Genomic DNA, 12,287 nt, shown 5'->3' on the forward strand with positions numbered 1-12,287 from the left:
CAGCTCCCGGGACTTGCAGATCCCCATGCAAAACAAGTAGGGAGGGAGGGTGGGGCACGTAAATGAGAATGAACAGCTTGCAGAACTGGGGGAACCTATATAGATGACAACCGGAAGGAGCGTGTTTGGAGGCGTGGTCCCACTCCTGAAATTCCGATACATAATCTCCAAAACATCCAGGAAACATGAGACACAAGACCAGACAAACCATTTATCTTAATCACACCAAAGGAAGTCCAAGTTCAGACAAAAATAGGAAAAAGAAAAGACAAGAGACAAAAATAGCCATTAATCCATCCAGATACACGATGGACGGGGACAGGACGTTAGCCTGAAGCAAGGCAGAGAGACACATAACTCACATTCACACCTTGTGGTTACACCAAACGTGATGGTGAAAACAGACAAACACAAAAGGGAACAAACACATTATAAAAACCTTGTTTGAAAGTTTGATAGATTAAACTCTAATTTGCCATAAATGTGTATTTCATCAACCACAATAACCTAAATATGCAGGTTTACCAAGCAGCAGCTTCTGGGACTGTCAGGTTTTTTTTCTTCTTTTTATCTGTAGCTGTGTGCTGCACTTCACTTCCGCTAATCTGAGGAACTCAACTGGACGCGTTGACTCTGTGTGTGTCGTCAGTGCACATTTATATTGCACCCGGAAGTATTCACAGCGCTCCTCTTGCTTCAGAGTTTGTCACGTTACAGCCTGATTGCAACATGGATTGAATTCATTTTTCACCTTAAAGATTCTACACACAATACAGCGATTACTTACATGACTGCACTGGCACATGGATGTGTTGCCCTCTGGACCAACTGTCTGAAGATTGGCTCCTTAATGGTGACGTTTGTACAAGAAACCAGCTTTACTGTTGAAGCTGAGATTATAATTTAATAAAATGCATTTTTAAATAAAACACAGCCATCTGAAAGATCATAAACAGAGTTTATATGAAAATTAAATTTACCGCCTGGCCCATACACACGCACAGCTACCAGGACAACCGCAACAAGCGCAAACAGACTTCCAGACTTTACAGTTTTCTTAAAGCTTGACAAATATGAGATTAAATTGTTACTGTTGGTCTTCCTTTTCCAGTTGTTTCTGGAGAGCTCAGTGAACTGACAAAATTTCAATAAGGGGACATCATTAGAAGGAATTGAACTTGATTTATTACATTTGAAAAAATTGAAGTAGTTTGAAATGTTTGGCAGTTAGACTCCGATGGCAGCAAAATAGATTCCCAGCTGTGATAGATTGGGGCGGATACCCCCGAGCCTAAACACTGAGGGTGGAGATGAAGATGGAGGCTTGAATGATGAGTGATGAGGGAGAGACGGTGATTGGGAGGAGGTAGGTTGTATGAAGGTATTTGCAAGGGAGAATGACAGATGCTTAGCGAGATTTAAAGTACGCAGAGTGGAGGCCTTAAGAAGGCTGAGAGAAAGAAGATTGGACTAGAACAATGATTTCTCAGTCAGCTTGACATCGTAGGAAAGTAGAAGTGAGCTGAGATTAGCCATCAACACCACAGAAGCAGACAGTTGGCTGTAGCTCAGGAGGTAGAGCAGATCATCTGCTGATCCCTGTCTGCTCCAGTCTGCATGCCAAATGTCCATGAGCAAGATACTAACCACAAGTTGCATCCATCGGAGTTATAATGTGAATGTTAGTTAGAAAACACTTAAAAGCATAGAAATAGTTCTTGTGTGAATGTGGCATGTTGTATAAAGTGCTTTGAGTGCTCCAGGAGAGTAGAAATGCACTATATAAGAATCAGTCCATTTACCATTTGTGTTATTGAGAGGTTTGTAGCTTGAACCTATTTGCTGGAACGTTGAAGACAATTTAATTACACAGCAAGCAAGACACGAGTAGGCAAGTTCTTCATGTTTTACGTGCACGGGAGAGAACTGAACAAACGCCGTTCCTTCGCTTGACCCCAGTTGCTCTCGTCCGCTCTCCCGTAATACTGCTCTTTTATTGTGGTTCCATGAATATGCATAGGGTCATTAACATATGACATCTTACATAGGTATGCATGTGAACAAAGAATACCTTGTGTGTGTGTGTGTGTGTGTGTGTGTGTCTGTATGTGTGTGTGTGTGTGTGTGTGTGTGTGTGTCTGTATGTGTGTGTGTGTGTGTGTCTGTATGTGTGTGTGTGTGTGTGTATCTGTGTGTGGGGGGTCAAACTGTGACCCCAGGAAGACTCCCCAGAGCCGTCCATCTAAACAAAAGGCACTTAGACTAAAACAGTTTATCCTACCATAAAACAATAAGACAAGGTACGACCTCTCCCATGCTCCTAAAATGTGGGTGTGAAAGTCAGAGAGCTCTGGAATGCACACAAAGCCTTTTACAGCCTACTAAAGATCACACATCCTATCACTACACAATCGATTATACACCTGTAAGCATATATGGGTAGATATTTCTAAGCATACATGACAATCACAATACAAAACCTAACAGTTATTACAGATCTTCCTCTTACGATGTTGAATATTAAAGTATATTAATGGCCTGAAAGCAGAAGCGATCACTCTCTTCCTTCTTCCTGCTTTTTCCTTATTCCTCCTCTTATTTTTAAATTCTGATTTCAGGGGAATTTAGAGACAGTTAAATTAGAAACACTTTCATTGCACAGTCTCAGTCCTAAATTTGGTCATGGGCTTTCCAAACTGTTAGATTGTGGGTGTTAGGACTCCCCAAAATTATTCTTATGGCAACATTCATTTTACTGACTGAGGATTTATTGAGGATTTGATAAAGAACAAAGACTCTGGATCAATAATTTAATTTCATCTAAACTGGGCTGTAAAAGTAAAAAAAAAAAAACTCTGTTAAAAAAACCCTTATGAATCAAACCTTTTTTAAAAATTTTAGCTATTCTCATTTTGTGAAAGTCACCTCTGAGGCATTTGTGACACATAATCTTTGGCAATCATTCTGGGCAGGGCACGCTAAAGTATGCAATCACAAGTGTGCTGTGGTCTCATGATGCACCGTCACAACGTCAAAAGAGCCTTCAGCTACAGCATTAACATGATCTGCAGTCTCTGTAGATCTATGTAAACTACTGACCACTGAAAATAAATTGAGGGCACATTTCAAAACAATGACATTGATAAATTTGTAGAAAACAAGCCCCCTCATTCTACAAAGATATGATTGGACTGTAAATGCAGATACAAACACATCATATATTCGGTACAGATGGGAAGGACACAGATATACTGTGGGTGAAACTGTTCAGGGAACCAAAACAAAACACTGAGACTGTCACGGACCCGGTTCCGGGGACTCGGGGTCCGTGAACAGTGTGGATCTTTATTATCATTATCATTATTGTTATTATTGGATGTATGTTTGCGGCACTGTGCTCTTGTGTTCCATGCTGGTGTGTGTTCGTGTGTGTGTCTACGGGTGTGGCTGGAGGATGAAGGACAGCCACCTGCAGGCCTGATGGGTGTGGTCCTGCCGGCTGCTGGGCACGCCTATGTTCCCACACACCTGCTTCTGATCAGCCTCGTCGGGGGAGCTACATAACAGAGCGATGGGGCTTCCTCCGGCGCAGGATCGTTGAGTTAGACTCCATGTCAGTGTCTCAAGTACAGTTTAGTGTATGCCTGCTGAGTTGGTGTCATAACGGCTGCGTCTGCTGTTTTATCCTCAGGAGAGTGGAACACGGGACTGCAGGACGCACGGGGTGTGCGTAGGCACAGAAGCAGAGAGCACGAAATACCAGCACTTGGGAGAAGGCACAACACAGGAGTTGAGGGAGCACTCTGGAGAATTATTGTGTGGTGTACATTTACCCCCACTGTAAATAAATGCACTGCTCATTCCACTAAGTCCAGCGTTTGGGTCCTATCTCCATCATTCCCCACGGTCTGCCTGCCAGACCGTGACAGAGACAGCAAAACCACAATAAACATGATGGCAGAGGATGACAGAAGGTAACAAAGAGATGACAAAAACCTCTTAATTTGCCATAAATGTGTACTTTATCAACAAAAACCTCAGGATTCCCCAGGATCCTGTCATGGTGAGAGTCTGTGGACTCCATATTCATGCTTGAGTTTATTAATATTCTGTGGTTTTGTTTATGTTGGGTTGTTTGTGATTATCCCTAGTGTTTTGTGTCCTCTGTGCTCTCCTGTTCCACGTTTCAAGTTCCTATGTTCTGTCTCCCCAGTCTGTGTTAAGTTTGCATGTTTAGAGTTTTGTTGGTGTGTTTCCTGTTTTATTTTGAAGGTCTGTTTCTCTTGTCAGTATTTCTAGTTTTGCTTCCCCTTGTCTCGTTATGTCCAATTAATCCCAGCCATGTTTCCCTCCTGTCTCCCATTCCCTGAGACAGCATGAACAAACTAGCATGATTTTAAAAATCAGGATTGTTTTTAATACTTAGATGAAATCCTTTGCTGACATCAGCAAATGCTGTTTCAGATGCTCTGCTAGACCCTTACTGCATCTGCGTTCAGTTGCTGCTTGTTTATGGGTCTGTCTGCATCATTCTCCCTGCATCTCCATTTAAGGTTTCAGGTGTGTTTGGTTAATTTTTCCCAGTTTAGGTTTCCCAGTTTGATCTTTAGGTTTTGTTTCATGCCCATTACGTTCCTGTTTGTTTCACCTACCATATCAATAAAGCTCGCTCACATCAGAAGCTGCCTGCATCTTGGGTCCTACTTTCAAGCTCCACTCGTCTGCCACTGCAGACGTGACAGATCCAGTTTAAATACACGAGTCAGGCTCAGTTGCTCATTTGTTAAAATGCTTATTTCTGTTGTTGTATTGGGTTTTATTATATATACAGTGAAAATACTATGGCCATATACTAAAAATAATATAGTAACTGTTTGACTTATATACTCAAGCTTTAGTGTCCTGTAATTTATTTACATGTTATATGCAGTGTTGGGCAAGTTACTTTGAAAAAGTAATTAATTATAGTTACTAGTTACTTCTTCAAAAAAGAAACTGAGTTAGTAACTCAGTTACAATATCCTAAAAGTAATTAATCACTTGAAAAGTAACTATTGCGTTTAAAAAAACGTTTAACCCTCTGGGGTCCAGGGTGTAATTAGCCATTTTTTACTACTTTTGATTTTCTCTCCACATTTTACCTTTAAAAACTATTTATTTGCCTTGTTTGGTATCATTCTTTTCAGCACAACCTCACGTGTCTGAATTTACAGTCATGTTTTCATGTTGACATACTGTATTAACACAATTGATCCAAAATTAGACAAAAAACATAAAATCAGAGTAGAAAAAGTTATATTTTTTAACTGTAACAACCAGAAACATGTTTATTAAATCATATTTCATAACTTTAAATGCAAATATTAATTGTCAATTTTAAAATCCTATGCACAAGTTTTGCAAACAACAAAGTTATTTGCATCCATTTACCTTTTACCCTTTTTTTTTAAATAACCATTTCAAACTATTTACAGAACAATCAGCTGTTCTTCAATAAGATGTCACGCAAATTATTTGTGTCACTCCAAAAAAATAATTTCTGTCCACTATAAAGGAGAACATCACAGCCTGATACCTGCAGGTCTGACAGCAGCAGGTGTATCACTCCTGTTTCTACCTGGAGACAGCAGTCGCCTCATTGTTCTGACACACAACACAAAACTATCCACAACACTACACACTAACTACACAAGACAACACATTAACTACACACTCCAAACATGCTAAACGTCACAAATCTCTCACATCTCAAAACTCGCTCTCTCTCTTTTTCTGCTGTCTCTCTCTCTCTCTTTCTCTCGCCGTCACTCCTAAAACTTCCCCTGTTTTGGGGGGTTTCTTGGGGGGGGGGGGGGGGTTTCGCTCATAAGCAGAGAGTGCTTGCTGCGCTGTCCTTAGACAGTAAACGTGACGAAACTATTGAGGAAAAAACGCCGCGTACATATTGTTTATCATGACTCTGGTTTTACGTGGCCTATGAACACAATTTATAAACTGGTATATATCACCTTGTTGCTTTGTCTTTATTAAGTGGTCATGCGACTACTTTATTCTTCCTCAGTCAAACAGCAGCACTCATGCGATTGTTTTGCCCCTTAGCTCCAGGTGTTGTGCCAAAAAGTGATCGTCTGGCAGAAAGTGATTGCTGTCGGCAGGACAGCGCGCAGCTGCTTAAAGCTGTAGCATCCAGATTACTTACAGCTACTTTCGTGCAACTGATATGAGATACAGTTAGCTGAACACAGCTTCAACCATCTGTTTGTTGAAAAATAGTAACGCGACGCATTTTCTTGTTAGTAACTGTAACGGCGTAGTAACGATAGGGATAGTAATTAGTTAGATTACTCGTTACTGAAAAAAGTAACGCTGTTACTCGTTATTCCCATCACTGGTTATATGATACTTTACAATGACGATAAAGGACTATTTTATTCCATCTGTTTTCTATTTTACACTATATATTTTGCATGTACCAATTCTATTTTTGTATTACTGGTTGAGCCTGAAAGCTTATGCATCATGATTTGTATTGATGGCTGACTGTGACAAGTTTACACCTCTTACACGTCTCACTTGGTAAGATAGATGGCTGATTTTGACTGTACATACTGCCCCAGATGTAAAAACGTTAGCAATATTAACTGCCCCTAACTATACATTTGTCATATCAAGCCATTGTTTCTGACCATATATGTTGACCTTGTCCATCAACATATCAAAATGACTCTGCTTTGTAGCTGATGATGATGATAATGATGATGATGATGGAAAGACACTTCTGCTAATCTGCGTAACTGAACCGAAAATGTTGTCTGTGTTTGTGCTGTTGGTGCTAAACACATGTATCGGTCTTTAATGTATGATTGTTATATTTGATTGGTTTTAAGTGCTGATTGGCTTGTGTCTGCATCTATGTAATGTATGGAAACAGTGTTTGTAGGCCTGTGCCGCAGGTTACATTAAAATGCACTTAGACATGCAAACTGTTAATTACACTAAACTGAGATTTATACTGGACCTGAGCAATCTCAGCAAAGGCCATTGTTGAGTAAATCGTGTCTACATGAAATTTAAAAATAACAGAGTGGCTGGGGAATTTCATTACAGTGAACACTGACCAGCTACCTTTAAAGTAAAAACATTAGCACCAGCCTGGTATAGAAGAGGTGGAAAGTGGGGCAGAAAAAAAATGTAGAAAATGAAGTTTAAAGGACTGCCTGATTTAACATGCCTCCCCAGTGCGCCTGTGCTGTGGAGCAGGCACGTGCAGAGGGGGGGCGGAAGGGGCTTGAGCACCCGCCCCTTTCCTGATGGGTGCCCAAAGTGCCCTTTTGTTGAGGCAATTTTTTTTGTTAAATTTTAATTATTTTTTTTTTTAAATGTGTGTGTGCGTGTGGAGTCCTGTCTGTGCCCCTCAACAATAATATTTAACTATTAATCACATTTTTGCTAAATAAAAGGATCTGGCTTGCATCAGTCACATGATCACCATTAACCAATGATCGCCCTTGACGGCAGAACGCGCTGGTTACGAGCCGGGAACGAGCTCACAAAGAGCACGCGCATTTTTTGCGGCCCGGAGCTGTAGGAGAAACACAAATTACCTCAGACACACAGACTGATGCGACAAAACCAGTAAGTAGCTGTACAGCGCACACTGTAGTCTAAAGCACACAGGAGTATTAGCTTATCACGTACACGTTGGTAAGCTGTCTTGTGGCAACTGACGAACTGAAACAAATGAGCGTGCTGTGTGTGTGCAACAGCACGACAAACTTTACCTGTCCTTTATTAACTGCACAAGTAGTGCTGGTCATAGCTGCTGGCTCACTGGGTAAGGCTGTCATGGGTCTGTAGCTCTGTCCACCGTTTTAGGGAACATATTTAGTTTTAAAGTAAGTTACAGGGCTTTTCCTGCCTTTCTGGGGGGATTATATTTCACTTAAAACGATCTAATATGCATGTCCACATAATAATGGATTATTATAATTATAACATTTAAAAAAAACACGCTGTATTTTAAAGAACATACATTAAGAAACAGATTATATTAGATTTATATTTTAAATAAGACAAAATGCTGATTTTACAGCAGCAAAATTATTGTATCTCTACAGTTTAAAAATGTAATAAGCTTTCTGCCTGCACAGAGTGGATAGTGAAACAAATGGAATCATCATAAATACATTATTATAAATTTATTTATTTTTTTTCCCTCATTGCTTTATTATTATTTATTAGTAGAGCTACAATAAGGGAAGGATTCTGGATCAGCACCATGATGGAAACTTGTGCCCACAGTATATACAGTATTCTGAAGGAGGTCTAAAATGTCACTGTGTGTGCACGCATGTGTGTGTTTTATGTATATGGATTTTTGAATTATTACTCATAATATCACATTGTCCAGACATGGCTGGTAAGGACATGAGGAGGAAACAGTAGGAGCTGTGTGAGGCTACTAAAGGCAGTGGATCCCTCAGCAGCTGGATTACAAAGAGCACAGGTAACATTAACACATGTACCAGTTGTTGGAGAGGTATTCCAGTATAAAAATAATAATAAGCACAACTGAAATGTTTTGCTCCTATAACATTTTTGTGTCATTAAGTGTGGAAAATTAAATAATAGTTTATTGCAATAGCAAGTTGTGCCTTGTTCTCAGATGGACAGCAAGTGGAGAGTGACAGATGAGATGAGGGTATGGAAGGAGGAAGAGAGGCAAAGAGTGATTCACAGGCAGGGTCTAGTTTATTTCTCAGTTTTTTGTTGCCTTATGGTTCCAAGCGCTGTCACCAATCTTTGCAATTTGTTATTATCTCATGACGCTTGTTTAATCAGCTACCATCTCTCCTATGGACTTTTTAATGTCTATAGTCTCAGATCAACACAGCGCTGCCCTCCAGCACTATCAGCAGCAGGAGCAGCAGCAACCCCTCAACAGCAACATTGTACCCATCAGGTAAAACATAGGCTGCGTTTGCTTTGCCTCACAACAGTGATATAGTATGATGCGATCCCATATTAGATTCTTGATGAATGTGTGTTGTTGTTATTCAGCCTGGTTCAATGTGCCCCTTTTTAGCTTTGAGCACCCGCCCCTATAAACGTCTCTGCACGGCCCTGCTGTGGAGCACTGTAATCCAAACTTACTTAACTTACTTACATTTCACTTCCAAATATGGCCAGTTCTGGTTCCAAAAAACACCACTGCTATGGTTATTCAGTGAAAATTGAGGCACACACACACATGCAGGCCTGAATTTTCCACCACATTAATCAGTCAGAACTCACACTTAACAGTCTTTACTCTGCCAGTTCCCTGGCAAGAAGCCCATTTAAAATGTCTAGCTGAGTCAACCCTGGTACAGAGAGGGCCAATATCAGGAGAGTTCATAGTGAGAAAGTGGGCCTCGTGCATACTGCCCTCTGCACCCAAACCCAAGGGCCAAATTGAGGTTTTCTGTCGCACATGGACTATCTCTTATTGTGTGCTAGTTACCTGGACTTGTTTCAGACACTGTCCACTCCTGATTCCCCCACACTGTTTAAAGTAATTGTGGGATAAAACTACAGCTGCATAACTGCATGAGCCACTAAAGGTGGTCTGAACACACAAAGAAAGGTGCTGCCAGTGTGAGACAGACGTGCGTTTTGCACATACACACAGTTAGATTGAAATGAAAACAGATGCAATATCACCATAAATTTAATATTTATTTTCCCCCCTCACAATCCTCACAATAAAAGCTTTCAATTAAATAAATATCTCATGACACTTTCTCAGAAGAATTAAACAAATGAATTTCTGGATTATCAGAATGCATTTGTTTGACCTCCAAATAGATCATAATAAACTAACGAATACTGAATGTAAAGTTCCTAACCATCGTGGTTTCACAACTTCACTTTTAAGTTACAACAATATTTTAAGTAAATAAATATCTCTATTTTTCATAAAAACATGCCTGCATGTAATAGAAACTTAAAACTCCAAATGTTGTGCACATTAACATGTGAATATTGATAAATACACTTTACAATGAATATTTGCTTTTACTATATCAGCACAGATCAATTAGATTCAACTAATAAATAATATTGCTTTCAATTAACTGAAAGACACTTAATAATTATGCTAATAATTTAACATCAGTTAGTTCCCCCAACATCTTGGGGGAGGTCACAGCTTTCTTCATCACATGGCGTCCTACTCATTCCTGCTTACTGAAAAGGTCGCACCAGTCGACATCTCAGAGGTAGATGTGGAGGAAGGTAGCGTGGTGGAAGATGATGAAGGAGAGGCGGTGGATGTTATGATGGAGAGAAGGGAGACTGGAGATGTAGGTACCACAGATGGTGTAGTGGACTGGGCTTTAGCTTTCCTGATGGAAACAAACAAAAAAAGAAAAACATGAGACTACAGGTTTGTTACTGAAGGACTGATTACAAGAATGAGTCCAAATGAGCATGTGAGTAAATAAATCATGATATAAAACTCACTCGAATGCAACAATCTTGGCACGAACCCAGGGAGCTCTCACATAAGCGCAGAAAAGACCGGACTGTGTCTGAAAGCTGCAGGAATTAAAAATAAGGTTCAAATTAAAAAACTTCTTGCCATTAAATGCATTTCATCTAATATCAACAGGGCATTAAGTTAATTGTCAATATAATAGAGTCACTTTTATTTACGTTTTTTACACAGCTTATGAAATTAAAATGCAATATAACTAAAGTCAGTATTAGATGGTTAAAAGTATATTCATTCTTTAATTTGTCAGAATATGACTTACATGACTGCCTGGACACATGGAGGGTTTGCTCTCTGGGCCAGGTATCCCAGGATCGGTTCCTTAATCTCCTTTGTGGTGACTTTTGTGCAGCAGGTTGCTAGCTTCTCAGCTAAAGACAAACACGAAGCGGCGTGAGATTTAAATAAAGCCATCTGAAACTGAAGAAAAGCAATGTGGAAAACTTACACAGAGTTTGAACTTACCTGATGGGCCACACTCGACCACAGCCAACAGGACAACGGCGACCAGCGCAAAGAGACATCCAGAGTTTGCCATTTTCAAAAAGTTTGATAAATTATCTGTTATTATCTGTTGTTCTTTCTTCTCCCTTCTTCTTCAGAGTGCTCAATGAACTGACTGATGTCTGGGGAAACCGGCTATTTATGCAGTGAGGTCTAGAAAAGCAGAAGTCAGTCACCTTCCTGTTTTATTTTTCCCTCCTCTCTCTCCATGCTAATGAATTGAGGGAAATTCCACCATCCTGCCATAAGGAGTCACTTTTATCAACCAATTTCCTGCTGAGAATTTGGTAATGGTTCCTCTTGTGAGACCATGGGAGTGCTGGGATTCCTGCAGTCGGAGGTCATTCTCCTCGCTTGGTTTATTATATCAGCAACTTAATTAAGGAATTATTAAAGAACAAAGGTTATAAGTGAGTTGTTTTACTTAATGCAAGCTGGTCACAGCCTAAATGCAATGACTGAAAGGAAATGTCTCAATTTTTCTCCTTTAAAGTAAATTCTGAATGTTTTCTAAACTGTCAGTTTAGTTACAAAAGATTTCTTTAGCAATCACTTCTGGGCAGGACATATTAAAGCGCAGAGTCATAATGACAATCCCAGTGACACACCTACACACGTCACATCATTAACGTCTGTGCTCCCACTCATATGTGCAGCGTTGGAGCTATATAAGGAAATAATGTACACATGATAAAAAAAAATATGTGTCTACAGAGAATAGTCTGTTTTTATTTGAAGGAGTCATAGATAGAGATAAGATGAAGTCATAAAGTTTAAACAGGTCGGATAGAAAAGGGAACAAAGAACAAGAGTGATGCTCAGAAGTGACGTTTAATAAACAGATCTTAGTAGTTAAGCTGCTGATGTAAAGAAGTTTTATTTAGAGAGGTGTTAAAAAACAAAGCTAAAAAATGAGCACATAAGTGTTATGGCGGAGAGGCCCGATTGCAGACTCAGACAGAGGCAGTTAACGTGGAGGCAGTTAATGTGGCTTGGACGTGAAAACTTTACTACACAAAACTCAATACTTAGGTGAACAGAGTCACTGAAACAGAGGGAAAGAGGAGTCAGATGTCTCACTGGTGGGAGGTCCAATATATGAGTGAAAGTATCCTTTTGCCCTACTTGGCAAAAGAATGGCGTGGAGGGAGAAGCTGATGGCAAGGTCCGGGTGAGTGCTCGTTAGTCCTGAGAGTCGGGTGGATCTGAGAGATGGAGGCACGCAGCCGAAACAGTGAACCAGAATAGC

General features: G+C 40.1%; 1 protein-coding gene across 1 annotated transcript; it reads right to left on the reverse strand.

Annotated features, from left to right (window-relative positions):
* Nucleotides 1-9,698: 9,698 nt before the first annotated feature.
* On the reverse strand, nt 9,699-11,576 carry LOC109203201 (uncharacterized). Its single transcript, XM_019362410.2, has 4 exons — nt 11,000-11,576; nt 10,797-10,905; nt 10,504-10,578; nt 9,699-10,385 (listed from the first exon to the last, which is right to left on the reverse strand). Exons 1-4 carry the CDS (start codon nt 11,070-11,072, stop codon nt 10,211-10,213), a joined length of 432 nt encoding a protein of 143 aa, XP_019217955.1. The 5' UTR covers nt 11,073-11,576; the 3' UTR covers nt 9,699-10,210.
* Nucleotides 11,577-12,287: the final 711 nt, after the last annotated feature.

The sequence above is a fragment of the Oreochromis niloticus genome, linkage group LG9 (assembly GCF_001858045.2).
Source record: "Oreochromis niloticus isolate F11D_XX linkage group LG9, O_niloticus_UMD_NMBU, whole genome shotgun sequence".
NCBI classification, from domain to species: domain Eukaryota; kingdom Metazoa; phylum Chordata; class Actinopteri; order Cichliformes; family Cichlidae; genus Oreochromis; species Oreochromis niloticus.